General features: G+C 37.4%; 1 protein-coding gene across 7 annotated transcripts in view; it reads right to left on the reverse strand.

The window, feature by feature from the left end:
- Positions 1–1,871: 1,871 nt before the first annotated feature.
- LOC115442390 (homeobox protein cut) overlaps positions 1,872–27,868 on the reverse strand; it is a 170,352-nt gene continuing 144,355 nt past the window's right edge. For 3 of the 7 annotated variants that reach the window (XM_030167413.2, XM_037436868.1, XM_030167418.2), the window contains 6 exons: positions 23,514–23,653; positions 22,429–22,941; positions 5,881–6,089; positions 5,369–5,514; positions 4,232–5,136; positions 1,872–4,072 (listed from right to left, as the gene is read on the reverse strand). In XM_030167413.2, the coding sequence (XP_030023273.2) occupies positions 2,523–4,072; positions 4,232–5,136; positions 5,369–5,514; positions 5,881–6,089; positions 22,429–22,941; positions 23,514–23,653 (3,463 nt within the window). In that variant the 3' untranslated portion in view covers positions 1,872–2,522. The remainder of the gene's footprint in view (positions 4,073–4,231; positions 5,137–5,368; positions 5,515–5,880; positions 6,090–22,428; positions 22,942–23,513; positions 23,654–27,868) is intronic. The other 4 variants (XM_030167417.2, XM_030167414.2, XM_030167416.2 and 1 more) reach the window with 4 other exon arrangements.

A 27,868-nucleotide genomic window follows, 5' to 3' on the forward strand; every position in this document is an offset into this window, starting at 1 on the left:
TCATCTAGCATGGGGAGTAAATAATCAAACACACATTGATTAGCAATTTCTTTATTTTTAATTTTAATAACTTTAGAAATTGTTCAGAAAGAAGACAATGGTTTCAGCGTTCGTTACTTTTAATATTATGATATGAACAATAATAATTATCGCTATGTTAATAATAATAATTTACTTCTATCCATTATTAATAATGTTGATAACGCGTTAATAATTCTATCGTCTACCGTGTCGTATATACACAATAATACTACAAAATGATTCAACAATAAATAATACATGATGGCGTGTGAAACCACGGAATGGAGTCTCAAATATTTTTATTTATTATACCATCTAGGATTTCTCAAAACACTTAAAAGGTATTAGGAAGACTAAGCTGGAGATCTGAATTGTTAAAAAAAATCTTTTTGGTTTTAATATTTTAAAGGAAGTTTTTCATCTAAGTGGAGATAAATGAGTATTGTAAAAAAAATAATATAAATAATATGTTTTAGTTTTATGTAACAAGAGGAAGACTTTTACATTTGGTTCGTATTTTTGCGACTTGATTCCTATTTCTCAAACATATTTTGTTCCTTCCTAATATGTCTATTAGGAATGAACAAAATGGTACTGGGACTAGTCAATTGAACCTATCATATTTTTACATATTATTTATTTATGTATGCCAGTTAAGTGACTTAGATAATTATTTGAAAATTAAATTTTACATTCTACCTAAATTGGGGTATCTGCCATGTTTTAGAAAGTTAGAGGTTTCTCAAAACCGAATTAAATTCTTCAGTAAATTAGACAATTTTATACCAATATTCATTTACTAAAATAATACTCAATATAAAACTTCGTAAAAAATATTTCGTAGAACAATGTAATGAAATAATAAACACATTGTATCAAATTGTTCTTGATTTTCTTTGAGTAAGTTTTGAACAAAACAAGATAAAACCATAGACACTTAACTTTTTTAAGAAAAAAAAATCTATAGCCCCATATCATACGCATAAAAGTAAACAATATGTTTTTTTTTTATTCAAATATGTACATAGACAAAAGTGCATTTTGGTATAGTTTGAAAGATAGATAATAATTAAATCTAGCGCTCTATCTCTCCTTTCATCTGCAGCCCTAGACTGAATCATAAATTCCTTTCTACGAAAAATATTTGAGACCGCCATTCCAAACAACAATTATAATATCTATTTTATAATACTCTCGAAAGCAAGTTAAAGAATATTATTAAAATTCAAAAAATTACCAAAAGTACTTATAAACGTTTGTGACTTTAGAAAAAGAATGTATTAACTGTTAGACAGCCTAATCGGTTTTATATTGACTAAGTATATTATCTTATACACCTATTTCGGTACATAACATCGATATGTATGGAGATTTTTTACTAAAACTGTTATAAGAGAGCCTCCTCAATGGTAAAATTGTTTTTTATCTGTTACTGAATGCCTAACACTATGTTCGTTACAATTTTATGACATTAATTTTGATTATCCAAGATTTGTTACCCTTTTGGAAGTATTTTTGATTCATGGGCCTATTTTTCTACTTAACTATAACTTTTATTATCTAATATGGTTATTTACACTAATTAATGTTTTATTATATACACAGTGATGCAAGGAGTGTGGTTCCTTCAATGTACACTTTTACTTACGCCTAGTAATGAAAAATAAAGGAAAAGAAAAAAAAACAAAAAAGAAAATATGATTAAAAGCAAATTTATTGCTAAAAATAAAATAAAACTATAACCACAAGCAATACAATAGTTGCTTAAATATTAAACGTATTTGTGTGTTTTTATAATTTGTACGTTTTTCTAAAAATATATATGTATGAAAAAAACAATTGTATGGAATTTATATTGTCTATGGAAACTAACTTGAAGTTGCTGTCCAAAAAGAGACAAGCTTGAGCGGTCCCGCACATAAACATAGATAAAAACATAATTTAAAAAGTAAAAAACTTACTCAACCCAATCGTAATATTTTAAACCTCTCCGGTTTTAATTTATAAACATAATAATACTTTTAACTGGAGTTCATTAGAACTTAGCTTACACTAACATCTGATTGCACTTTTAAAACTTTTTCTATTAACAATTAAATGACGGCTAAGTTACCAGCTTATATTTTACATAAAAGAAAACCCTAAATATATATACAAACGGTTCATATTCGACAAATTTGGTATTACACTTATTTACATTTAAAAAGCCGTATAACTTAATACTCTGATATTTGTACCTGTTCAGGGTACTACTACGTACAAGAAAAAAAAAATTAAAGCAAATGCATCTTTTTGTATCGCAAGTTTTGTCGTCCCACGTTCAGACAGAGGACACTAACAGAGGATAATATTTATTTACAAAGTCTTTGGCCTTACAATCGAATATAACACTAACTACATTCATATAGTATTTGCACTGAACGTCTAATTTATCACTTTAATAAATATGTCCCGTATGAAAATCCACTGGTTTCTGTCACACATTAAATGTCAGTAAAGTCTTAATACTCCCACCGGTCGTCATCGTTCTCAGATTTGATTTTGTCCTCGGGGATGACGTCGTCGGGCGTGTGCGGCGGGCGCGGCGTGTGCGGCGTCTGCGGCGTGCGCGGCGCGGGCGACGAGTCGCGCGGCACCGGCGACGGCTCCACGCGCACCGTCTCCTCCGACTCTCTCCTGAAGTCGTCGCTCCGCATCACGCACACGCCGTTGATGATGATCTCGTCGGGGTTGCGAGGCTTCTCGTCCTGCCAGTCGGGGTTCACCCACTGCGGCGCCGCCGGTTTTCGCCTATTTGACCGCCCCTGGGGCGTGGACGCCGCTTTCGGCTCAGTCTTTGATTCATCATCCATTGAGTCCTCTGATCCGAGGTTACTCTCTACGTCATCATCTTCAAAATCATCTCCATCAGGCTCGCGTTTCAACGGCATTGTCAAATCGAGTCCACTGGCTTGGTCCTTCCCTCCTTCTTCAGGAGGGATGAGACCACGGCCGATAAGGGCTGCTAAATTCGAGTTGGCGGCAAAGTAAGGGGGATACGGTAACGGCACACCGGCTAGGCCCATTCTCTCCTTTTGTAGTTCCAGCAATCTCTGGTTCAAGAGCAGACGGAACTGGACTGGGTCGAAGGGCGCCGATGACTGGTCCCTCGCCGGTGGCTCAGCGGGAAGACCATGAGGCGCTTGCTGTTTAAGCCTCATTCGATGATTGTGGAACCAGTTGGTTATGGTTCGCGTCGACAAGCCAAGTTCGGCGGCGAGGAATTCTATCGTGGGCATATTTGGGTAAGGGTCCAATGCGAACGCCAGTCTTAATGCCTCTTTTTGTTCCTCAGAGAAAAGAACTCGTTGTTTTTTTGCGCATGGCGCTCCTGTGGTGGGGCCTGGTGAACTTGAGTGGTAGAACTCCGAAGTATCGTTAGACGACGTATCTGAGGAGTTGTCTTGTCCGGGGCCGCTAGATCTTCGCCGTTTGTTGGCCTCTCGTCTCTCATTTTTTAGCGCTTGAAGACGGTCGATATTGTGCGCATCGCTTAACCATAACTGCATCCTGATGAAAGGTTCCCGGCCTTTGATGCTAAGCATATGCCAAGGCTTCGGTTTCGATAACAACTCACTAACGGATCCTTGGGAAAGACCGAGTACGGCTTCTCCAAAGATTTTCTGTCCTATATTATTGGCTAAGAGGGCTTCTTTAATTTTCGTGGTAATGGTTTGGGTGTCGAGATCTTGCGTCAGTGCGGCCATTTCGTAGACACTGGGCGATATGTGCTGATGCAGGTTGCGCATGACAGGCGGCTGGTGGTGCGGCTGCGGAGGGGGTGGGGGCTTCCTCTCCTTGTTGTTATTGTCGTGGTGCTGTGGAGGGAGGGTCACTGCGTGGTGCGGAGGGAAGCCCGGAGGAGTTAGTAGCAGCGGCGTGGGCTGCCCTAAGTGACCCAAATGGCCGGGGCCCAGCAGCTGCTCTTGCTGCATCTTGCTTAGCAGAGAAGTGGCGTCTGAGATCATTTTCTGCGTCGGCGGCATCGGCTTGGTCATGTTTGGCGGACATGCTGGAAGTAAGAAATACCATACTTAATACAAGCGCTTTTTATATGTAAAATATTATGTATTTATGTTAGATTTTCAGTATTAAGGGACTTCATGAGCTGTTTTTTCTTGGAATATAAAAACTTGTTGCTGATTCTTTATAGTAGAGAGAAAATACTTACGAGGTGCTCCGCTGTAGTTTCCAGTCCTCATGAGCTTCTCCGGCGCAATCTTGTACTGCGACGCGACAAGCTTGTGTACAGCGTTGTCGTCTTCCAGGAACATCTTCATCCGGATGAATGGCTCCCGACCTTTCTGCGTTAGCATGTGCCATGGCTTCGGCCTCGCCAGCAGATCACTCACAGACCCCTGAGACAGCCCTAATACTGACTCCCCAAACAATCGTTGACTAATAGAGTATTGACTCAACGCCTCTTTAACTCTTCGAACTATTTCCTCAGTATTTAAATTGTTGAAGAGGTCAAACTGCTGTTGCGTGATGGGTGGCAAGACCGCCTTCATGGATCTCTGTGGTGGAGGATGATGAGGAGGGTTATTGGGCTGGGAGATAAGACTATTGGTGATGGAAGCCATTCGCTGCAGTGGGCTCGCTGCTGCTGAACTGCTAAAATCGTCGTTCGGCGTAATAGCCGGTGGCAAGATTGCATTTCCTAACGGGCTGGACGCGGAGGAGCCTGTCGACTGTTGTCCAGGTTCGAGTTTCGGCCTGACCAACGAGAACGCACTGCCCGCGTGCCGTATTGCCTCCTCAGCGTCCAACGGTTTATCCTTATCGCTATCAGTCATTCCGTTCATTTTGGCATTCTTGTCTTTAGGCAGGGACAGGTCCTGGATGGCCCCAGAGCCGTTCATGTGTTGGTTCTGGGCTTGCTGCATGGCTTGTTGTTGCAGCGCGAGGATGTTCGGGAACGGCGGCATGCCTGGCAAGTTGTGCAGGTTGGGGATGTTGCTGCCGGGCTGGATCTTGGCCAGCTCGCGGTGATACGCCTCCAGGGCCATGCGGATGTCCTCGGGAGGTCTCTCCATGTGCGGCGGCATCCCTCCGCTGAAAAATGGTGGGAACATACTATATGTTAGTTTTAGATTTGCTGTTCTCGTTTGAATAATGGTTTCGTAGGGTAGTAACATAAATTATATGTTGTTTTTAGTTCAACTATTCGTAACCTGATATATATTTTTATGTCATATAATAAGTTCATTAAAGTCCTAAATGAGATCAAAACTATTCTGTTGTAGAACATGAAGTGATCTTCTGTCTGAATTTTAATATCTATCTAAGCTGTGGTGGTGTAACTTACCCAGGGAAACCCTCGCGACTGTGGCGCATATCCTCCACCCGCCTGGTCATGATCTTGGCCAGCTCTTCTTGATAGATGCGTACCACTTTCTCTTGGGGAATGTCGTCGTTTTCGTACTTCTTCAGCCTTCGGTTTTGACTCGAGTCCTGGAAATAAAAATGTATGTTAAAAATATACGTTATTTTTATAGGAGTCACTGTTATAATTCAATGGAATGTAGAATTCTATAGAATGATCTATTGTGCATTTAAATTAGCATATATAAGTTTACTCTTTTACTTCAGAAATGGTAAGTATAGATGTCACTAATTCACCCTTACTTCGAGATTTTCCCAAAAATGGGGAATGTTTTACGATTTCGCACGATTCGATTTGAAAATCGGATCCGAGGTTACATCACTACTACTAAACTAAAGAAGCTAAATGAAATTAAAATTATTTTGAAAAAGAAAAATGTAAGCTATCTAAAATGTGTATAGTTTAAAAAAGTGCATTTATCAATTCATACGTACCTTATTCGAGAACGGCGACGGACACTGCGTCCTCGGGGAGCTGGAGTCCTCATTACTCCTGGAATCATCATTGGTAGGCTGGCCAGGAGTCTTCATAAGATGCGAAGCTTCGTTCAGTATGTGGGCGAGTCGCTCGTCACCCTCGCCGTCTGGTCTGCCAAAACCTGGACCTGGTGTACCATCTTTAGTACCAACTGGAAAGGACGAGACTACATCTTAGTTGGTTGGTAAGTGGTCTTTTTGGTTGCTAAAGTGCCGTTGTTGTATGGATGGACTTAGTTGTACGTTTGTTTGCTTGTATTCATAGATAACTAGGTCTTATATAGAGAAAAAAAAAAGTAATATCGGTTTATTTATATCAGTAAAATTCTCGATCAAATGATGTTAGGATAATGCATAGTAGTAATGAATAAGAAAGAACATTTTTATTTGAATTCACAAAGACAATGCGATCCACAATTCTCAGGGTTTTCATGAAACATGATCATTTTACAAGATTCTAGTAATTTGACAGTCATTGCATTTCTTGCAACCCTAAAGCCAATTTAAACATGGCGTCAAACGGACGGAAACAAGGCGTAGGCCATCGTGAATCATTCAAACTCCTGGAAATTAGAGACGCAGTGCTCACCGCTAGCGTTATTACTATTGTTTTTAATATATTACAGTCGTTTGACAAACACACAAATGTGTTTAATGGCCACCACACACTCACACTGTCCGAGTAAATGTTGCCAAGTAGTAAATAAACATGTTATATTTGGTCGCAATTGAAATTAGGCGAGTCATTTAAACGCAGTGCAAGATAATATTTGAATGAGAAAGCCCAATCGTCGCCTAAGCCCGTAATCCTAAAACTGCGCCCGCGCATCCATAAACAAGAGGAGTTACGCGAGATCCGCCATATTGCCGCCATTCATCCTGTCAACATATTGTCTCTGGCCGTACAATGGCGGTATTTAGACGTTGATTCGTTAAATTTAGTTTAATTAAGAGCGGTAATTAGTTTCGCTCGTTTAGTAAGATGGTTTCAGAATGACTCTGATCTTTGAAAATTATTTGCTACGATATATAAAGTTCAAAGAATTTTTGATATTAAGTTCGCATGAGAGTTAGTTGCGAGTGGAAATTATTATCGCGTCCTATTTTTAGAGCGTTTAACGAACACACTTATGTTTTATTTGCGACTGTTATACTAAATATTCGTACATTACTTTGAAATTTGCTTTGGATCTCATAACAGAATTATAATTTTGTTCGTATCATTTCTAACATTAATTTATAAGCTCTGATCCTTAATAATAATGTTTATTGGGTTATAACTGTCTTCAATCAACGGTACATAAATCCTGAGTTCATTTCTCTCTCTTTTTTTCGAAACGACCAACCCGTTGACGTACTAATGTGATCCAAAAACAAGCAATCATTTGGAACAATACGACACATCACAATACACTCGGGGCTCATTTTGTGGTATTTAACGATTCCGAAAACGGATCGCGCGGGAATTAACATATTAATTTTAAGGATTTCACAAAGAGTTTAATTGCGTCCTTAAATTTAATTTTAAAACCAACAATGTGTTGGTTATTTGTTTCAGCGTTTCTGGGGGCTGTATTAAGGTGCAGGGACCAGGTCTCAAAAATAAATTTAGGAAGCCTGGTTGCAGAGAGTTTTGATTAGGAATCTAAGTATTTTTTTACATACCAAATGGTATTATATTATGATCTGGCGTCTCTGAATGTGAAATCAAACCACAACAAAAGTGTTTCAACGTAGACAGCGATTAAAACAAAGCACGTACGATTACGGCAAATGATAAAATTAGATACGTTTGGAAATTCTAAAAATACGTCGTAAAACGTTTTACTCTAAAACTTCTGAGTCAATATGTCCAAGAGATGAGGCAACGTCTATCGTAATCCTTGAGTAACAATTGGGGTAAACAAATATTGGGTAATGCCGAAAATCAAGCTTCAAATCTTAAATGTTTGATGCAAGTTAAACAACTTTTTAAAAGGCCTTTTTAAAATTAAAATATCGTTAAAAACTCCATTATATTACGAGTAGGTAATTATTAAAATTAGGTTCTAATTCCCTTGTTATATGATAGAATTTTCTTTATTAATTACATTTATTCATTTATAAAATGTTTCCAACTCCGCTCCCGTAGTGATTTATTTTCGATTTTACCGGATTGTGCAAATTTCAACTCTGATTAATCACAAATAAAATGCATAAAGCGATGGATGAAATGTGTTTTTCTTCGAACGCTCGCAAAGTTTTATTGGTGTCTTAAATGCATTTTATATGCGAATTAAAAAATGAATAAATGCGATATTTTCGTTGGCGACACTAAAGAAAGAAAGTTTGAGAGATTTTATTAAATTATTACTAAAAATTAAGGAAGGAAAAAAGACTGATTAAAACTGGTCTATTAAATTTTGATTTGAAGGTTTCCAAGCTGTGCAGTTATATCAATGAGTTGTCGATACATCATACAACAGGTCTACTTTATTATTATATTTTGTATGATCACTCTTACCCAAAAATCTTATCATATAAAAAGAATATACATAAAATAAGGACAAGATTCTTACTAAAGTCGATTTCTAGAAAGTAGACTTGTGATACAAATATACTACGAATAGTAAATACAAGCAAATTGCACAGTATAATGACTGATAGAAATTACTAGAAACAAATTGTCCATGCCACTTTCATATTTCATAACGAATTGTGACAGTCGACAGCCAGTCACACGCTCCAAATTCGAAAAAATCGTAATAAAAAAAACAACGATCATGCCCGACCATAGAGCATATATTTTTATAAACCCATTCCCATTCTTAACGACCAATGTGGACACGTGATGGAAATAAATTCAGAAACCGTCCAGTTTTGAAGATTATAATCTTACATGACCATAACGTTGCCTTTATATCCATAATGACAGACGATAACATTTAATACGTGATTCGGTTTCATAATTTAAGAGAATTAATAAACTTGTGTTTGCTCTATGGTTATAGCTTTTGTAAATGCTGGTGAGATTTGTTTGGGAAATATTTTATAATTTTAAAGTATACTCTTCTCCCTCATTAGACCAGGGTGGCAAGTGAGATACTTCTCTGAATCGTATAGGTCCGTAGGCAGCTGACAGTTTATTAAAAAAGTAATAATGATATTAAATTATTTCTATTGCTACTATAAATTCCTAATCTAGATTATCTAGTTTTATACTTCCTCGTTGATACAAAATATTGCATACTTATTAATTTCTCGGAACAAACCTAACCGCAATTAACATTCATTTGGGTAGAGAAATAAAAGCAAAATTTATTGCTATTGACGCTTTGACAACATTTTAAACAGATCCGATATAAAAGTCAATCTTTGTCAGTATGTATGGTGGTCGTTCAATTTGAATTTGTATTAGGCAATTGTAAATTTATATAGCTGACTAATTTACGCCGTGGTTTTGCTTCTCAGTTTAATATAAATACTAATTCGTACTACTTAGTTGGAATATAAATTAATTTTTGCTTCTTTTAGTATAATTATATAGATAGAGTAAGCTCATGGCCATATAAATGCTTCTCTGTCAGTATATTTCCCATCAGATTTTGCAACACAAGAGTGTTCCTTGCCAATGCAACAACTCTTACATAGATACCTAAATTTGAATGTTTATAACTATGCGCAAATTTGACGAATTTGGATGTGGTTTTTAACAACAAAAAATATACCTAAAAAGAAGTAAATAAGAATGTTAAGTACCAACATACAAACTTACGATTAGTGCAAATAAGTCTATCATATTCGTGTTCGGGTTTTGTTGTAAAAGCACAGTTATTCCGATGGCCACCAATCAAATGGTATTAGAATGTACGGCGTGTGGCGTTCGCCACTCTGTTTGAAACTTCTGACACACGCAACGTTCGGTAATGTTACTATCTTACCAACACTGGGTCAATTCTATGATCGAGGGAGTAAAAACATATTTCATCTATCACGTATTTTAATATTTTAGTAATATTGTGAAATTTTACCAAGAATCTCTTTTATTTAGTTCAGTCAACAAATTTAATTTTGCCTTGTCACTGTAGAAATTTTAAACCGTAAGCAATAAAGTCGCATAATGTGCGTGATTTTTATAAATATATTCTTAATTGCTATTTATGTTTATGGTGCTAATACTTAACAAAAACATATTATTTCGAAGTACTATTTGCGCGATTCGTCAGGGATGGATTCCCGCAGGAAAACATGCGCACGCGTTCGAAGCGCGTAACTTAAACTACGTTATTGCCACTTTCTTTAGTGATTATTTTGATAAAAGAAGGTTTTAAGTTCATGCCTAGTCTACTTGAATTTACAATTTATTTTTGGACTTCGTGTTTCTTAATGTTCCTGTATTTGTTATCAATCCAGCATTAAAGAAGTAGGTATAATAGGTATGAAGGTAGGATAGTTAAAAGTATGTTTGTCTAGTTGGCATAATAGTTTTTGTGTCAATGTCAAGAGCGTTTTTTAAACAAGCGAGCAAAGGTCGAACATAACATGTAAACAGTAAGGCAGGGTACACAATACGCACATCGACCATCCTCGATAACGTTAACGAAGCAATAACGGAAGCTTGTCGGACGAACAAAAAGACTTTTTATACTCATGTTACCATAAAAATGTCGTTGTGCAAAAATTATCTATTTGGTAATCAGATACATAATATGTAGCAATTTGTATGTGCGCCCCCGCCGCTCCACACACGGGCTATCGATAAATTTCAACGCACGTCTATACATGCCTTTGATCTTGTTGCTGACATTTTGTTATTCTGTAAACGGCACGCGGACAATTACCGCGACGTGCCTCGAAATATTGTCAAAAACTGAGGTTATTTCCACCGGCGCGTGACGCAACAGCGCGCGCGCCATCTTGTGCCCGCGCCACCACAACATGGCCGCCCGCCGCGCACCACCGCTTTATATTAAATTTTTATTGATCTAGTTCACATAGCGCTTGTAATTTCTTATCTCGACGTCCATAAAATACGTAACGATATCATTTTTTTATTGCCGCCATTATGATGTGCATTTTTGATGGATATTTTTGAAAAAAACTACGCGGTCAATTAACGTCATCCAGTCACGAAGTTTTAAATTTATCGGCGTCGGTTTGATCGCGTCCACGCGGCGCGGAGTGGCGCGGCGGAGGGCGACGGGCCGCGGGAGGGCGAGAGTGCGAGCCACGATGCGGGGATAACAACAAAAACCTTAAGAAATTATTTGTTTTATGCGACATTACAATCGCGTGCGTGCACGCGAAAACTATTTCATTTGAGACCGTTATTGATTGCTCGCCGTATGAATATTCAAACGTTTCGGATCGTGTGGGGGGGCCGGTGTGCCCTAAATTACGCTGTCACTGTAATACTATAAAAATACCATTGTAATATAAGTGTGGAGGTCGAGTTTAACGGCGCTGTGTGTCCGGGATTGTAAATCAAGTTGGCGGGTAGTCGTAAGAAAGGGGTGAGAAAGAGCGCGTGCCGTACGTCAGTGGCGGATCGATGCTTATTTGCATGTCGACCGGCGGCGGCGGCGGACGTCAGGCCCGCTCGAAAGTGTCGACGGCCGTTGGAAAAACTGCACCATTTGAATTGTTAATCCCAACAACGAATAGTTGCATAAACCGACTTGCTGCACTAAATTGGGTGCTAAGTGTCCGGACAGTGAAATGTACAGCCGGCGCTTATTATTCCGGGATTGTCACATTTAAAGTTAATGAATTAATTTTGAATTCCAGTTTTGTACGCATCACCTAGTATTCGTACAACCGTCAAAACATCACCACTTGTGACATTACGAGTTAACTAGGAATGCAACTTTACTACCACATCATAGATATTGACATACTTTGTAGAGTTCGTACATTTTAATAAATAAACATATAAGCGATCATCTGTTATCATTAGCTAATTTAAAGCTTTAGAAAACTGCAAATCTGTTTAAGTCGTGTCAGAGTCCTTAACCACCAGCAATTTAGAAACTCTATCTCAGCATAACGTTTCTAAACTCAACGAAAATCTATTTATATTACAATCACCTCTAAAAACACTCATTACTAGATGCTACCGGATACAATTTAAACCTTGAGATCAAACAAAACATGAGAAAGTATTGGCGAAAGTTTATGTCGATTGGAGTTGCGTGAGGGTGGACGTCGCGTGCTCGGCGGCAATCTGCCGGCCGTGCCGTTCTCTCAACAGATACATTGTGTATTGAGCTGTATCGTGGATGATCTCTAATCTGGGTTTTGTTTCCGCCATTTTGTTTTAGGTAAGATGTAACTTATATAGTGATATAGTTGGGGTATTGGTATATTAGGGGTTAAGCCGAGAGACCCGAAGACTCTCCGTGTTGACTGATTATTGAAAGTCTTTTGGAGGTCCTAAGACTCCGAATTTAAGTGTTGGTATGGGGAAAAACTGTGTGCATGATATTGAATGTATTTATGTATTTTATGTACAAAATTCAATACATTGCAAGTCGCATTGCCAGCACCTGTCTTGCGATGAACATGCACCAGTATGCATTTAGCTTAATATAATACATAAAAATGTCAGATTATTTAATTTAAAAAAATACTTTTAAATTTGCAGGAACACTATTAAATTATTGTGCAAATGATTTCAAAACATTCGCGACATCAAACCAGCACATGTGACAGGAAAATCGACTCATGGGATGCGATAAAAATCCATTTTTAAACCGGTAACTCGATCTAATGTCACAATAAATATATTATTTTATAAGTGTTAAAAACAAATATAAAACTTATGAAATGGGTCAGTGGGTATTATTAAAAAATTTACATCCAACATCCGGAAACAATTCCTGCGCCATCAAAAGGCATTTATATTCGTAGCAAGGTGTTTTATTACGTTCGATGTTTGTTCCCGGTGAATTTCGCAACACACTAAAGAAAATCGTGTGATGATCAGAACATGATTTTATAAATCATTTTTAAAGTGTTACGCCGTTTGATCATTTCACGTCGAAGGAACACGAAATCAATTTTAAATGTCAACAATTTTTTTTAATCTGTGGAAGCATGTTCGAATAAAATTCAAATTTTATATAATCACGTAGGCTGAACGATGCAACTTAACGTAAATAAATTATTGCGTGCATTTTCGCGTCATCAGTGCGCTTGTAGATCGTTCAGCATTCCCAAAGGGGGTGAAAAAACCCGCTCTTTCCGCGTGCGTCAGTAGTTGGTAACTAGATTCGATAATCAATTTTGGCAACTGCGCTCACTGCGCTCAAAATGCTCCTATTCGTAGTCGCGACTTGAAAGTGTAAAACGTTGTGAATTTTGAAGTGTATAGAGTGTTGTGAAGGGAAAAGTGTGTGTGTGAAGTTTGCAAAACTACAGTTTTTACTGTTTTAGATGTTTGTGAAGAAAGTATAAAAAGTCTTGGTACGAGAATAATAGAAGTAAGTAGATGGACTTTCCTTTTCACAAAAAAAAAAATACGCTACATGCGAACGAGGAGAATATATCAGTATATTAGTTATACGAAAGAATCAAATAATGTTTAAGAGTTTCTGAGCGCTTGACTATAGATAGCGTCCCGCAGGTATCGGCGCGGCGTTATCTGTCCAACTTTTAACGATATCAGCGGGATGAAGTTTTTTCTAATGAAATAACCGAATTTCCCCGTCGCGGCAACTCCGATATAAAAACCACTTGTTAGCTTTTTGCTTATTTGTTTTTTATACGCGAATGATATCCGTATTTGTGTACATGTTTGACATTTTTGAAAGTAGAATACGCAACAAGCTTGTCGCTACGCAGTTTGTATTAGGAAATTTGGCGGGTAATTCGTAATTGAATCCATGTTTAGAAAGTAGGCAAATGTACATTTTAAACAATAACTTACAAGTATCATATAGCCCGCCTTTTAAGACAGGACCGATTTTGGAATTATAAGTCACGTCAAAATCGCCCTAAAGCGACTCTCGAAGCGTCTCGTGTGAAGTTAAAAACCATAACATTGTAGTTTTCAAACGCACTGTATTATTAATGACGATCAGTGCATGGCCGGTTATTGATTACAAATACGATTGATGAGGACGTAGCACGCGACTGTTCGGGGGCTGATTATTATGTTTTACCTGGGTTTGACCACACGGGAAATGTTGCAAAGCGAGCTGCGGGAATAGGGAATTATATTTCTTGTTCTGAGCGTGATGGTATTCTTGTTGTATCTCAAGTAACTAGATTTGATACTGTAGTCTAAATGTGTTGACGAGTTGCGTTCCGCCATAGTTGCTAGATTGTGTGTAGACTTGGAGAATAATAATCTTATTGGAGTTAACAAGTCGCTAGGGTTTTTAGATGACTGCATTTTGGTGGGTATTGTGGCTAGTATAAATACCTAGGTATACGTTATGTACCGTTCCCCAAAATGTGTGAATATTATGCAGTAGTCTTTACTAAAATAATATTATCTAGTGTTCTATTTAATGCTTTAAAGAAAATGGGTATCTCGCTTCCTAATCTCGTAGTCGTTATTTCTTTGCATTAAATGTGGATAAGAGTGTTCAATAATCTTAAAGTCGCGGAAATCATGACGGTAGCCTAGCCTAGCCACACTTAAACTACTAAAACATAACAATATTCCAAGTCATTCATAGTCCGGCATTAATCCTGGCTAATTATGCAAGACAAGTGAGCAAGATATAAAATGGCGGACACAAATCGCGTCCCCCGTGACAGGTTAAACGGCCCATCTTGTGTGACAGCGCTGTGATTTAAGCCGCTGTTTCAACACAAGCAATTAATTAAACCAAATAATACGTCAGGATGCATTTAATTTCCTATTAAACTGTTGTTCGTAATGAGGTTAACAAAATGGCCGCGCGTCATTGTTTTTGGCGCCAATTTTGCGAATTTAGAACGCGCGTTGTGTGAGCTAGTCGATGCGTTTTATCGATTTGTTTTAATCGTAAGTTAGACATTAATTGAGGATTTTAAAAAATATTTACTTCATTTTTTTTGTTATTTCTTAATATTAACCATAAGTAAAATTTACGAATATAACTCAACGCAATCGTTCGACCTGTACATATGTAAAAAATATCATAATATTTAGCAAAAAGTATACAGTACAACATACGCCATCCTTTTAGAATACGAAACAATGAATCGTTTATGCTATCTTAAACAAAGGTTACCTACAGACCATATCAATTCTCAAGTCTGATGTTATTCCAAGCGGAAATCACACAAATTATTATTTAAGTATAAACTAATGACGACAACTGACGCATTTAAGTAATAGACTTAATTGTATTATTTTACGATGAAGCACAAAATTTAACTAATAATTCTACTGTAGTTATTCGTATGACGTCAAATTCTATTAATTAAAGTTCTAGCGTAGAAGTAACGTCAGTACGTCGCGATGACGTTTTAATTCTAGTCGATTTATTAATGAACTAAAAATAGGATATAATTTTTTGTCGTTTTACTACACAATTGTTTTTAAATAAAGAACGTTTTTGTAGTTCATAATTAAACCGTGACGTAATAGAGATGGGCCAGTAACTTATAGCATAGAACGTAAACGGAATTGTCTATATTTTGTCGATAAAGCTGCGCGCAGCTCTCACGTCCTTAACACAATAAGCATTAATAGCGTCCTGAAATAATTTGAATCGTTTCAATGTGGAGAGCTACTCATTTTGTTGTGTTGCCCTGATATATTGTGTTTTGGGCGATAGTTTAATTGCAGAGGCAGGGTTGGCAGTTGAAGCTAAATACTTGTGTGGCCGTTTGAAATGACTTCTTTAGTCTTGATTAATTAGATAAAACCTGGTGTATAATTCAACCTTATTAATTATAATGCCCTAATCTAAACATAAAGTATTATAAATAATATAATTCACTTGAATTGACTACGAAATATTTTAGCAAAAATAAAACATTGCGGGGTCGATTCGCCCTGTTGTTTCTCCATCAAGATGACATGTTTAATCCCTCGGTACGGCCTAACGACTGGAACCACTTGAAATCCGCGATAGTCTAGACTAAATACTATTAAAAGCTTGAGAGAAATCGTAATGCAGAAATCTTGGAAGGCGTTTGTTAATTGTTCTATATCCGGATGGCGAGTGCGGACGATGTATAAAATGGATTACTAAAATAGCAGAATCATGTTTAAAACATACAAATTGGATTTTTATGTGACCACATAAAAACTCTTTAGAATGGGTCAAAAATACATCTCTATTGTCTGTTCAGTGTCATCATGCAATTAATCTGTAATAGTGCATGATAAAACAATGACAACGTTTCTCTAATTGTGAAAGCAGAAGCAATTTTAAATAAATAATTCCACGCGTCATACAATAAAAATCTCTGCTAAAACAATTAAAAAGGATAGACACTTGAAATGCGCGAGCGAGATGCAAGGTATCCCCTTCCCACTCGCGTGCTCTTGGCGCGCTTTGCAACAATTACTTGAGCGTTATTACTGTAGATATTTAGGTATAATATAAAGTATATAATACAAGGTATTATAATAATAAATATGCCCTTAAAGTGGTCTGATTGCTTCGTCGGAAGCCATCAAAGCGGCCGACGGTCAGAGCGAATTCCATGCGAAATTTTTCAGTCTTACGCTACTCGACGACAGAGGGCGTTACGTGTACATTGTGGCGCGCATTACTCGCTTTTTCCGAAAGTTTTTACGCTGAATTATTTCTGCGTAAGCGTTTTAAGCGGTTATTTAGTTTTTCAAACGGCTTTCTAAGTGGGCCGCGCGTGGGTTTTTGTTGGGGACGTCCTTTGCGATGTTAGCTGTAATTGCGTTATAGTCGTGCTCATTATTGTTTTATAAGTGTTGTACCAGTTCAATTAAGGTGGTTTAATACACGACGTTTACATTTTTGAGCGTCTGGTACGGTGTGCAATCCGGTGAAAATATGTGTTTGTTTACACTATTAGCCGGTAGATGGCAGTGATTTACATTCTGATCAGAATTGTCTATACAAAGCACATAATTGAATAGATTTTTTTTGTATGTAACATAAGTCAAATATAATGTAAAAAAATATTTGCTATTGCATAATATATAGCATCTTTTAAAAATGATACTACCTATCTATATTATATTTTTAGAATAGCAAACTAATCTTTGTTTTTATATTGGATTAAATTTACATACTTTGCATTTTAAATGACAAAATAATTTGTTTGAGATGACCAAACTATTATAATACCTTAACACAAATTAAAATTATGTTTGTCCATATTTTATACAATAAAACTGTATAATTACACACCATTGTCTTAATCTTAATTAAAAAATAAAACTCCCAACTCCAGGTTCATAATATGAAAAAAATTAAAAAGCAACATTCGAAATTCAAATCCTATTAGAAGTTGCTAACTGAAGCGCAAGTTGTAAGTTGGACGTGGTCCGAGTATTAGCGCGCGGTGAATACACTTGGGTTGGAAACTGTTCAGCTCTAAACGTTTGCGACGGAGTTTTCGAACGTGACCCGCCATTGATAACGTATCGCTAGTTGTTCCTTTTATGAAAATGGATTTAATTTTAGAACATTTTAGATTTCGAATACTATAATGTCTGGCAAAGGAGTTATTGATATAGAGACAAGTAAATTTATATTTTAATTTGAAAATTATTATTATAACACATTTTAACCAGACTGTATGACAATGCTGCAACTGGCTGGTAATAATGGCTACAACATTCTTTCAAAGAGAAAGAAATACATTTAGATACGTCAGCAGATATAATACCAATTACCAAAATATGAAATCCACAAACCCTTCTCACAGCTATTAAAGTCATTATTATCGGACTAAACAATTCAAAATAAAGGTTTAATTATAAAGTAAAACAAATAGTAATTACAATCTCCTTTCTAATTCGAGCGCGGAGCCGAAAACAAATCTCGAACATCCAAAAGCACAATTGAATATTAAAATTTGCTTAGCGTTAAACTAAGAGCACTACAAGGGGAGTTTGCAGTTCGTGAGAGCATCGAGAGTGCTTAACTTCGAGCATAAAGCCTTCGGGTGTCCTGCCTCGGCCGATAGTGGCCCATTGAAAATAGATTTTCACGCTACGCTCGGAACGTTTTCGAGTGCCAAACTTTGTCCAAATATTGCTATGGAAATTTCCTGCGTGTATGTGAACGTAATTATTTTTTTTTGTACTATTATTGGACCTCTTTTTTTAAATTCACAGCTGTAGTTGGCTATGGATAAGGTTGGTTCTACTGTAGACTTTTTCTATCTCATCGCGGCTGTACAAATTGTTTCCTTTGCAACGTAATTGATAACTGTCACTTTTGACATATCGTTTCAGATTCCAGCCACCAGGCGGCGCACGTCTCATAAATAAGAATTAACGTTCAATTATTTTTATCACTGAACCATGGACAAAACTATAATATTTACAAGCGTTTTAATCACATTTAATTGGGAGCGGGAACTCGGCTTGAAAAACAATTTCACGAGACCTCACTACTTATGACGATGGCTTACCGATTTATTTGTTTTGTAAATGTGTTCAGTCTGGATTATAACGATACAATTATTATTTTTCTCTGACGTAGTTAGGGACGGATTGCATCAATCCACTTAAATTTAGACGGATAATTAAATTAAGTATGTTCTAGTGATTGAAGAAGTTTCAGAATTGAAGCTTGAAAGCACAAACATATTTTGTCTATGAGGTATTTTTTTTAAATAAGAAGAAACAATTACTTACATCTATATACAAAAAAAAAATACTTTATGCTAACAAAATTTTAGTTGCAATGTCTTGTTTATGGTAATTTCCGGCACCTACCACAGACAAGCCTCTACATTTAATAGAGTATATCCCTAAGTACGGTATTAATACATCGCCGCTATAATTAATCAAGCGCCATCAGTTTTTTCTCCCCTAATGAATTGTAATAGTGTAACACGTTGTAATTGCTCCGTTCATAACACTTTAGGTTCACTTGCGTTTATTATCTATTATTAGTTTTTTTATACAATTACTGCGGCCACGTCATACACGGTTTTAATGTAGTTCGGAATACGCGTATGCGTTTTGAATTTAGAACAGTTTTCGCGCGTATTTTACATTTACATATACAACCTAATGCGTAAATTATATTGCCGCGCCAATTTTATATTCGATATTCAAATTATAACTAGACAAATTAAAAAAAACTAAAGTCATGACAACACAGTCCAGCTGTGTCCACTGTTCACACATAGACAATAGTTTCACAAACAAACGGACATTACGCACTCGTATGTGTAACGTGGGAAAGGTATAAACAACTATGCTAAATGAGTGGTTAGAAGATTATGGCGTGCAGCGGTGGTTAGATATGAGTGTTCGATTCCTTGGGATTTTCGTTCGTCGGTGTACGCGTTTCTTGTTATACGCGTTAAGATTACCTTTAGAGTTTATTGGCTTGTGTTGTGATTTGAAGTTGAGTGTTGGAAATTATTTGTCTGGTAATATCAGACATAATTGTGGCTATTGTTAATGACAATTTTTCTCGCAGTACCGTTTTTTGACTTGTATTAACAAAGTACAAGCTAAAACAGCCCTAGTAGCAAATCCATGACTCAGGTAACGTTGGCTCGCTTTCATATGATCGTATGTACATTATTATTTATGTGGATTATATGGTTAAAATTTTCATGTCGGTACAAATTAGAAAAGACAATATCATGGTTCCCTATTATTTATCTTTATTACTGGCCTTTTTACTGCAAGACCAACGTGATATATATGATTCGATGTATTTAAAAATAGACCTAATATAGAACCTGGTAATGGGGAGCCAGCGACATAACCTCCTTTTGCCTACCACTAGCCTCCTAGCCTACAACCCAAATCTGCCTACCTTATAAGATGGGTTCTTACGTCCCCAATCTAAAACAGTTCTCAAACCCTCCACACAGTCCGTCAGGTGTATTTCTTAAGCTATCAGTTCCCACGGCCCAGTTGTGACGCGGCCGCTCATTATGTGTCATTACGACGCGTAATAGTTGCCGGGTTCGATGCTGAGTTACACATCGCTTGTGTTATTGACTTTCGTTTTATCATACTAATGCTTACAGGTGATGAGAGATCGCCGATGCTAGTTAGGTATCAAATAGGCTTTAAAATGGAAGGGTTTGATTAAATGTTTTGTTTCATAGTTGAAATGTATCGTGTTTTGCCATCTTTTGATTGTAGGCTATTAACTTTACAGAGATGAAATTATAATATCCATCAAGTGTTCTTAGATGGTTAGTCTATAAAACACCCTTCAAAATTTCGTCTAGTTAAAAGTCTGGATCCATGATTCATTTGATAGTGATGAACACTTAGCATCAATTGTTTGGTGTTTATATTGGATCTCCATTTTTTTGCCTATTAGGTATAACTTGGCAAATTTGAATCCAAAACAGAGCGTTTTATCCAAACAAGTTCGACGCAACAACGCATTGTCTCTGATTTGCAAAAGAACATTCTAGACAAAGATACGTAACTTCATTTACAAGCTACAAAGGAATAAAAGAATATAACGTATCTGTAATGCAATCTATTTGTGTGCGGTATCGATGGGGTGCGGTGGCCAGAGACACTGCGGGGTAAACGCGCATTGTCCTCCAGATTTATGCTTTTTCCTTGTTAATTTGGACTGTTTTTTGGTAATGTGTTTGGTTACGATAGAGTTTTGTTGTCTATGGACAGCATAGTTCCTAATTACGTAAACACTTTTGTAAAAAATGGCGGATGACGTAGTTAAGACAAAATGTTTTTTTTTTGTTTAATTGTGACGTTGTTTTAATGTTTGAATTGGCATATAAATATAAAAACTAATATGATAGTATAATAAAAGTAAACCTCGAGATTAAGAAAAGAAACGATTGTTAGACTCTACACAGTTCTTTAATGAGAAAACCTACACGACAGTCAATAGAAACTGTCTTAAAAAAACACGATAAAAATAAGTGACCTAAGCTTAACAGAGATTCCTTTGCCTATTCATAACCGAAAATAAAAACACCGTTGTCTATGCTAATGCAGAGACAACACGTAACAATGGCGCGAGATGTCCTCTGTGGAAAGTGGTCGTTGTATGAGCCGGCGCTAGTTGCGTGTCCGCTTACTCCTCCATTGTTCCCTCCATACACTTTTGCCCTATTTTGAAACGCTCCGTATCTTTATGAACTGTTTTAATTGAACGAATGTACGAAACAAAGTTAATTTTCAAATCCTATGCTTTTTAATCTGTGACTATTTTGTGCCTGTATTATAAAGGCATTTAAAAATAGAACACATTAATTTTGAATATAGAAATAAGGTTCATTGCTACGTAGAAAAAAATAAAAAATGGCCATAGACTTTTAAAATTAAATAGCAACCCTCCCGTTCATGGTACTTTGACCTTTTCACCAGTAATAGGGATAACTGCACGCGACTGGATTCAAGGATAGGTCCGGGACGAAACTGGGACAAGGTTAGGATACAAATAAAAATTAAAACAAATAAGTGCTAAAATCATAAGTGTGCAATAATGGTTTAAGTTTCAAATAGTCTCGTGTTTCATTCGATTCAATTCGATTTAAAAAGATAAAAATTGAATTAAATCGAACAATATAAAGCCGGATATTATCTTCAAGTGTATTATATTCATATTAGTTTTAAGAATCGTGAGAGCTGTATAATAGTTGATAGAAATCATATAGACAACCAAAACAGCTCATTGATCCTGTTGTTCAAAGTAATATCTGCATAGTGAAGTTTAACATACTGTCTGTCAGAATAAATAACACTAAAGTTATTTTAATTAAGTAACATATTGTGTGGCATAATAATTTTTTACCTTGACCAAATTACCTTTCAAAAATAGTCTTACCTACAATGCTACATTATTTTTAATCTACACGTAAAGCAAAGGAAACATCACAAAATGCCAGTAGTCAATCTATAAACCTGGTAAATTTATAAATGGAATAACAGCGTAAGGTTGGTTCACAGCGAGACCTCCTGAAATCTGCCGAGCTATGCATTCACCTCAGTGATTGATGAGTGGCATTGTCAGGTGGCCTGACAAGCGATAAGCGGCAAGTCGGTCGGAAGATTGAGTTAAAGGGTTCGGAAATTATGGCGGCAATAATGCGTGGTATTAACAGAGGCCAATGACGGCGTTTGATTGATTTTCTAGTGAAAAATATTTGCCGCCAGTGCGCTGGGAATGTGAAAATATTTTCGAACAATTTCCTGTTGTGAGTACTACTGGGGAAGGAGTTGGTGTATGTTGTGACTTACATTTGTTGTACATTAGAAATGTGACAGAACTTTTAACGAATTGTAAAGAATTCAAGCAAGTGAGAGTCAAAAGTAACAGTAATAACTAAACAAGTATTAAACCTACACGATGCGTCACCGCATGTAACCACGAGTCCATCCAGCGCAACAAGACAAATAAACGTTGAATAAAGTACCTTTTTTAGGGATCAGTGACTTGAGGAGCATGATGGCGGCCTCGTCGCACGCCCACGCGTGCATTTTCCTGTACGAGTCGCGCCCCTTCTCCGTCAACTTGTCCCAGGGTTTCGGCTTCGACAGCAGCTCGGACACCGTGCCTTGCGACAGCCCCAGCACGTACTTCGCGAACAGCCTCTGCCCGATGTTGTGCACGGAGAGCAACTCCCGCACTTTCCGGCTTATATGCAACGTGTCCAGATTGCTGTTCGCGTATTTGTCCATGTTGTATCTGAGCATCTCTTGCAGCCTCGCCTCCATCGGGTCCCCCTTCGGTATGAGCGAGTCGCCGAGGCGGCCGACGAGCGCGCCGGGCGGCAGCGGGCCCATGTCCTCCGCGAACCGGTACGGGCGGTGCTCCTCGAAGCGGAAGGGGCTCGGCGGCGGCAGCGGCAGCGACACCGGCCCGTTGTTATTGTGGTGCGTGGTGTTGTTGTTGAGCGGTGGGGGCGTGCTCGGCCATTCCTCGCCACCTGCGATGAGAGCACGGTTACGGGAGCTCGGCGGTGCCGGGGCGGGGGCGCGGGGGCACTGGGGACGGGACGGGGCGGGCGGGGGTGCCGGGTGCGGGGCGTACGCACGTAAGCGTCGCAGCATACGATGTGCGAATGTTAAGTGCGCGCGCGGCGTCTGTCATCTCGCATTAATTCAGTATGTTTTTTTTTTGCGTTTTGAACGGTTACGCACGTCCGTGACCTGCATGGCTGGGTGGTGGGAAACTGGAATGGTCGTCTACCGCTCGCTGCGGCGCGACCCGAGATAAGCGAACACGTACTAGCTACGGACATACACAACGTATACAGGTATACGGTCACGTGACAACGGCCAGCTACACGCCGCTCGGATCCACACGACCCGAGCTTCGCGTCAGCGTTTCCACAAAGGGCTACAGCCGGTTCAAATGTAACATTTCAACCGACTTGTTATACTATAATAACTTGACTAAATTTACCGTGAACTTCAGGATATTGTCAGTATTACTTCCACCAAGAGTCTTTAGTGTTCTGAACTCTGTAAATTGAGTCAAGTCGTGTCGGGAACATACCTGTATCCCGTCGCTCGGTGCTGCGCTCCCGCTCGGCGGAGTTTCTCTCCTCGCGGACGGGTGCGGCCGGCGACCTCAGAGGGTCGGGCTTGCGCTCCAGAGACCTCTCGCCCGCGCCCAGGTCTAGCGCGCGGAGCATGCTGGAACAAGTACAGCGGGTTAGTATATTGTTCGGGATTTATCATCATAGTTATTGACATTTTGGATCAGGATTGGATTTCAGGATTTTTATAAGTACACTAAAATATTCTAATGAGACCTTTCTTGAAAAGTAGGGACCAGAATTCTTTATATAAATAATAAAAACATATTGCTTTTTCTCTATAATTATCATTTACAAAAAATCTACTCAAGTCAAAATGATAAAGAAATTTTCTTCAAAAGGACAAAATATAAAACTATCGGAATTGCTAAGATGGCCACCCTACGTCATAAATTGAGTCAAAGCGAATTGATTAAAACCATTTCAGGTGAATTAATTAAATATTTTAATTAATGGAATGTGCCCCGTGCCCTTATTGGCTATACTCCTTTCATAAATTTATTGAGATCGGGCCAAATGAAGGGTACCTTACGGCTATTAGGAGATAAGGCCCTTTGTATTTTATCACTGATTACGCACCGTGTAACCTGTTTTATGGGGATTTAATAAATTTGTGGCATAGACAATTTGTTTGTGGCCACACCGGCTTTATAAGAGAATAAAAAGATTTTATGATGTCTTACGACCTACTTGGAAGAGGATACACTCTTCAAATGAACTGAATTTAAAAAAAGAACAATTTTAAATAAATATTCTAAACTCCGAAGGTGCCACCTATTTGTCTACACGCAATAGTTATTTTTATTCCAAATTTAAAAACTTTTAACAAACATCAGAAAGAGAAGCAGGTACGCCATGTTTCCTAATTTAAATACAAATCACGTCAGCCATTAATCGATTTAATCGATTAAGCCAACGGAACAATCTTTGCACCTTCATCCCGCAACGGGTGGAAACCACCCGGAGGGGTTATAATAACCCTTGCACCTTAATTACATACTAATGTAACTCCAATTAAGTAGTCGATTGGTAACACTACCGAATTTAGATGGCTGTTTCACCTCCCCGTTCGAAGTTTAAATGGTGCTTTTGGAATTGGCCGTGTATTGTTTAGAGCTGCTCGCTCGCAGGTGGCAATTCTCATAAGAGCGTTTTAGTCGATTGTGGTTTAATCGATTTATTTCACTGGCATTAATATGCATTAGTGTTATTTCTCTGACGGGAGTCTGGGGTGTACTACTTTTGTATAGAGCCCATTTAGTACAGAGTTCATAACAATTAAAAGAATAATTTTAAAATTGGATTATTTAAGTATTCTTATTTTGAATTTGAATTATTAAAACTCAATTTATTTTATACGGCGTTCGTTATCATACATAAGGATTAGCTTGATATTTCTCATTGATTACACTGGCTGCAAATTGAACCTTAAACCAATAGCATTTGGACATTATTGCTTGCCATAGAGCGTCTGACTCCAACAATGAAATTTATTTGTCTCTATAACATTATGCAATTAAGCAGAAATATTACTCACAGCATCTTAGTTTTATGTTAAAAAAGTAATTTAAACGTTAATATCAAACGAAGGATGTATAGAGATAAACTGTTATGACGTAAGTACGAAGTTTGACGACACAGTTGCAATTTGCGAAGTAGGAAAGTGGGTGAGCCAGAGTTTTAACATCCTACAGAAACAAAGATGTGGAGTCGTGCTGATATGTGAAGATTGTTGATACATGAATCGGCTGTGCGGTAATCTGTTCGTCCTTGAAGTTTAAAGTACTAAATTTCATCAAAATCGGTTTAGTGGTTTAGCTGTAAGGCATAACAAACAGACAGTTTTGCATTTTCAATTCCGTCCGTGTGAATTTTTGTTTACTCCCGACACCGGGATCGAACCCAAGACCACAGCACTGTCGTACGCTAATAAATTTACACTACCGTCTCTTGTATGCGTCGCTATCTATTTATAATAATGAAGTGTCCTAAAAACAATCAAAGTTAAAGCATTTATAAATGAGGCTTCGATTCCGTGGATTTTATACAGCCAACTATCTAAAATATTTATAAAGAAAGATTTGTTAAAAATATTTCACAAAAAATGACGACTCCAACCTTTTTGTTCCAAGGCGAGCTTAAAAGCATCTTTGTCTTCGGCCAAAAGGCTTCAGTTTTACAGCATGTAATGTGTGAATATTTGATGACACAAACTGTAACCGATGCGATGCTCAAACGTTTCTCTTACGTTAATTCTTAAACACATGTGTTTTGAAAGAAAATTAATATTTAATCAGTTTTTAAGAAGCTGAGAGTTTAAGGTTTTTTATGTATTCTTTTTTTAAATTTGATGTTTTTCAACCAGTATTTATAACGGAATAATACTCATTTATACATTACAAGTGCGCATTGAACTTAGGCGGTGATAAAATGAGGTTTGTAGCATGCGAATGAAAAGGTTGTGAATTATAAAGTTTTATTACCAACTTTAAATTCTAATTTTAAATTTAAATCAAGTAGGTTACTGTGAGTTTATAAGCTAAATGTCTGACTTTTTGTGTATTTAAATTTAGCGTTCTTGATAAATTAAAGTTGTTATAATAATTAAAGTTAGTTACATCATATATTTCAAAGTGCAGGGTCATTATTCTCAACGCATGTCTTAATATAACGTATTAATAATTTTATGTAAAACTACAAAGCTAAAACACAAAGCCCGAGAATCTTCAAACACCCAAAACGACAATACACGAAATATTCACATTAAAACATTTAAAATTTCCGACAAATTTTGATTGATCGTTTCCCGTTTCAAACTGGGGCTGAAATTCGCCCCTTACAATCTCAAAGACATATTTCCATGGGGTAAATGTAAAAGGATGCTTCTATATTGATTAGCAAATTACGAATTCCTTCTGAGTTCGCGGTTCGAGACAATCGCGCGTCGCGTCGAGTCTCGACATCAGTACATCAGACTTTTTACAGCGCAGTTAGTATATAAATAGTAAGATTAGTCGATACGACACGACTCAATGACGATGACTCGATCATTGATAACTCCGCCCACTCCAAACTGACCAATAGCAATCGATCGGTCAATGAGCAAACGATACCGCGTCCAAAACGAGACAGGTACCCCCCGCCCATCTCGGCAAACAGCGGTAAAACATTAGTTTACCCAAAAACGTAAGATTACTTGATAACTTGACAGAAATGTGGATAAACTTTCGTTAAATGTAAGTCAAACAGACCTAAGTAAATGGTGACAGGTGTCCGCGATACATTCATATTGATATATACGCGTAAACACGTTACTTCGTCGGAATATGTAAATCGAGTGTGTTCAGACTAATTAAACATGAGATAACCTATCCATTATTTGCCTTTTTTCCTACTTTCAAGTTGATTTTTGAGGAATTAATGAACTTATCTCGGAATGGGATTGAGGCGGGCCTTTCGTCAACCGACGGTGCCGTGTCTATCTGTAGACATTATATTTGGATACAAAAAGAAGTGAGCGCAAGAATCAACATTCTATATAATGAGGGGCCGCGTCTCAAATGGGAAACTGTTTTTGTACATAGTATATTAACTTTGTAAGGTCATTAAACTATGTAAAACACAAAACCATAAAAAATACCAAGCTAATGTCGACATTGGCACAATAATTTTATATACTTTATCTTTATTTGATACAATTGTAAGAAAATACTTTGTCTTGGCTTTGATCCCAGAGATCCCAGGTTTGATTCCCAGTTCACGGCAGGGGATGCTGTTGTAAAAACTAAAACTTTCGACCAACAAAATCCACCTAACCCCTATATCCTTGTTATTTAGTAGCTTTAGTAGCTCAGTTCAGAAATCAATCCCCCATTAAGCTTTAATCTTCGGTAGCTGGCTATAACTTAATCCCCTCGGAACCTGGTATAAATAAGCAATAAACCGCTGCAGGTGCTTTATGGTGTCTTAGAGGCTTAAGCCGCTTTGAGACCTCGATCATGGGAATCGACAAATGTTTATTCGCGTGTCGACGGCAATAATTGAATTGTACGTATGTTTTTCGTATTGTGTTTGTGTCGTGAGTTTCTATAATATGTCATTTGTTGACGCGTTATAGTTCTTTTATGAGTTGGGGGGAATCGTATTGTTGTTTTTCGAATTGAATTCTAATCGTTTGTGATTTTTTTTGGTATTGTCGTCAGGTTATTCGATCATGAACGTATGGAGAGATGTACTCGTGTCGACCTTTCAGGTAATACGGCTTTGAAAGGTTATTTAAATCTTAGTATATTTGATTACAATTTGCAATAAT

This window comes from Manduca sexta, chromosome 9 (genome assembly GCF_014839805.1).
Source record: "Manduca sexta isolate Smith_Timp_Sample1 chromosome 9, JHU_Msex_v1.0, whole genome shotgun sequence".
NCBI lineage: Eukaryota > Metazoa > Arthropoda > Insecta > Lepidoptera > Sphingidae > Manduca > Manduca sexta.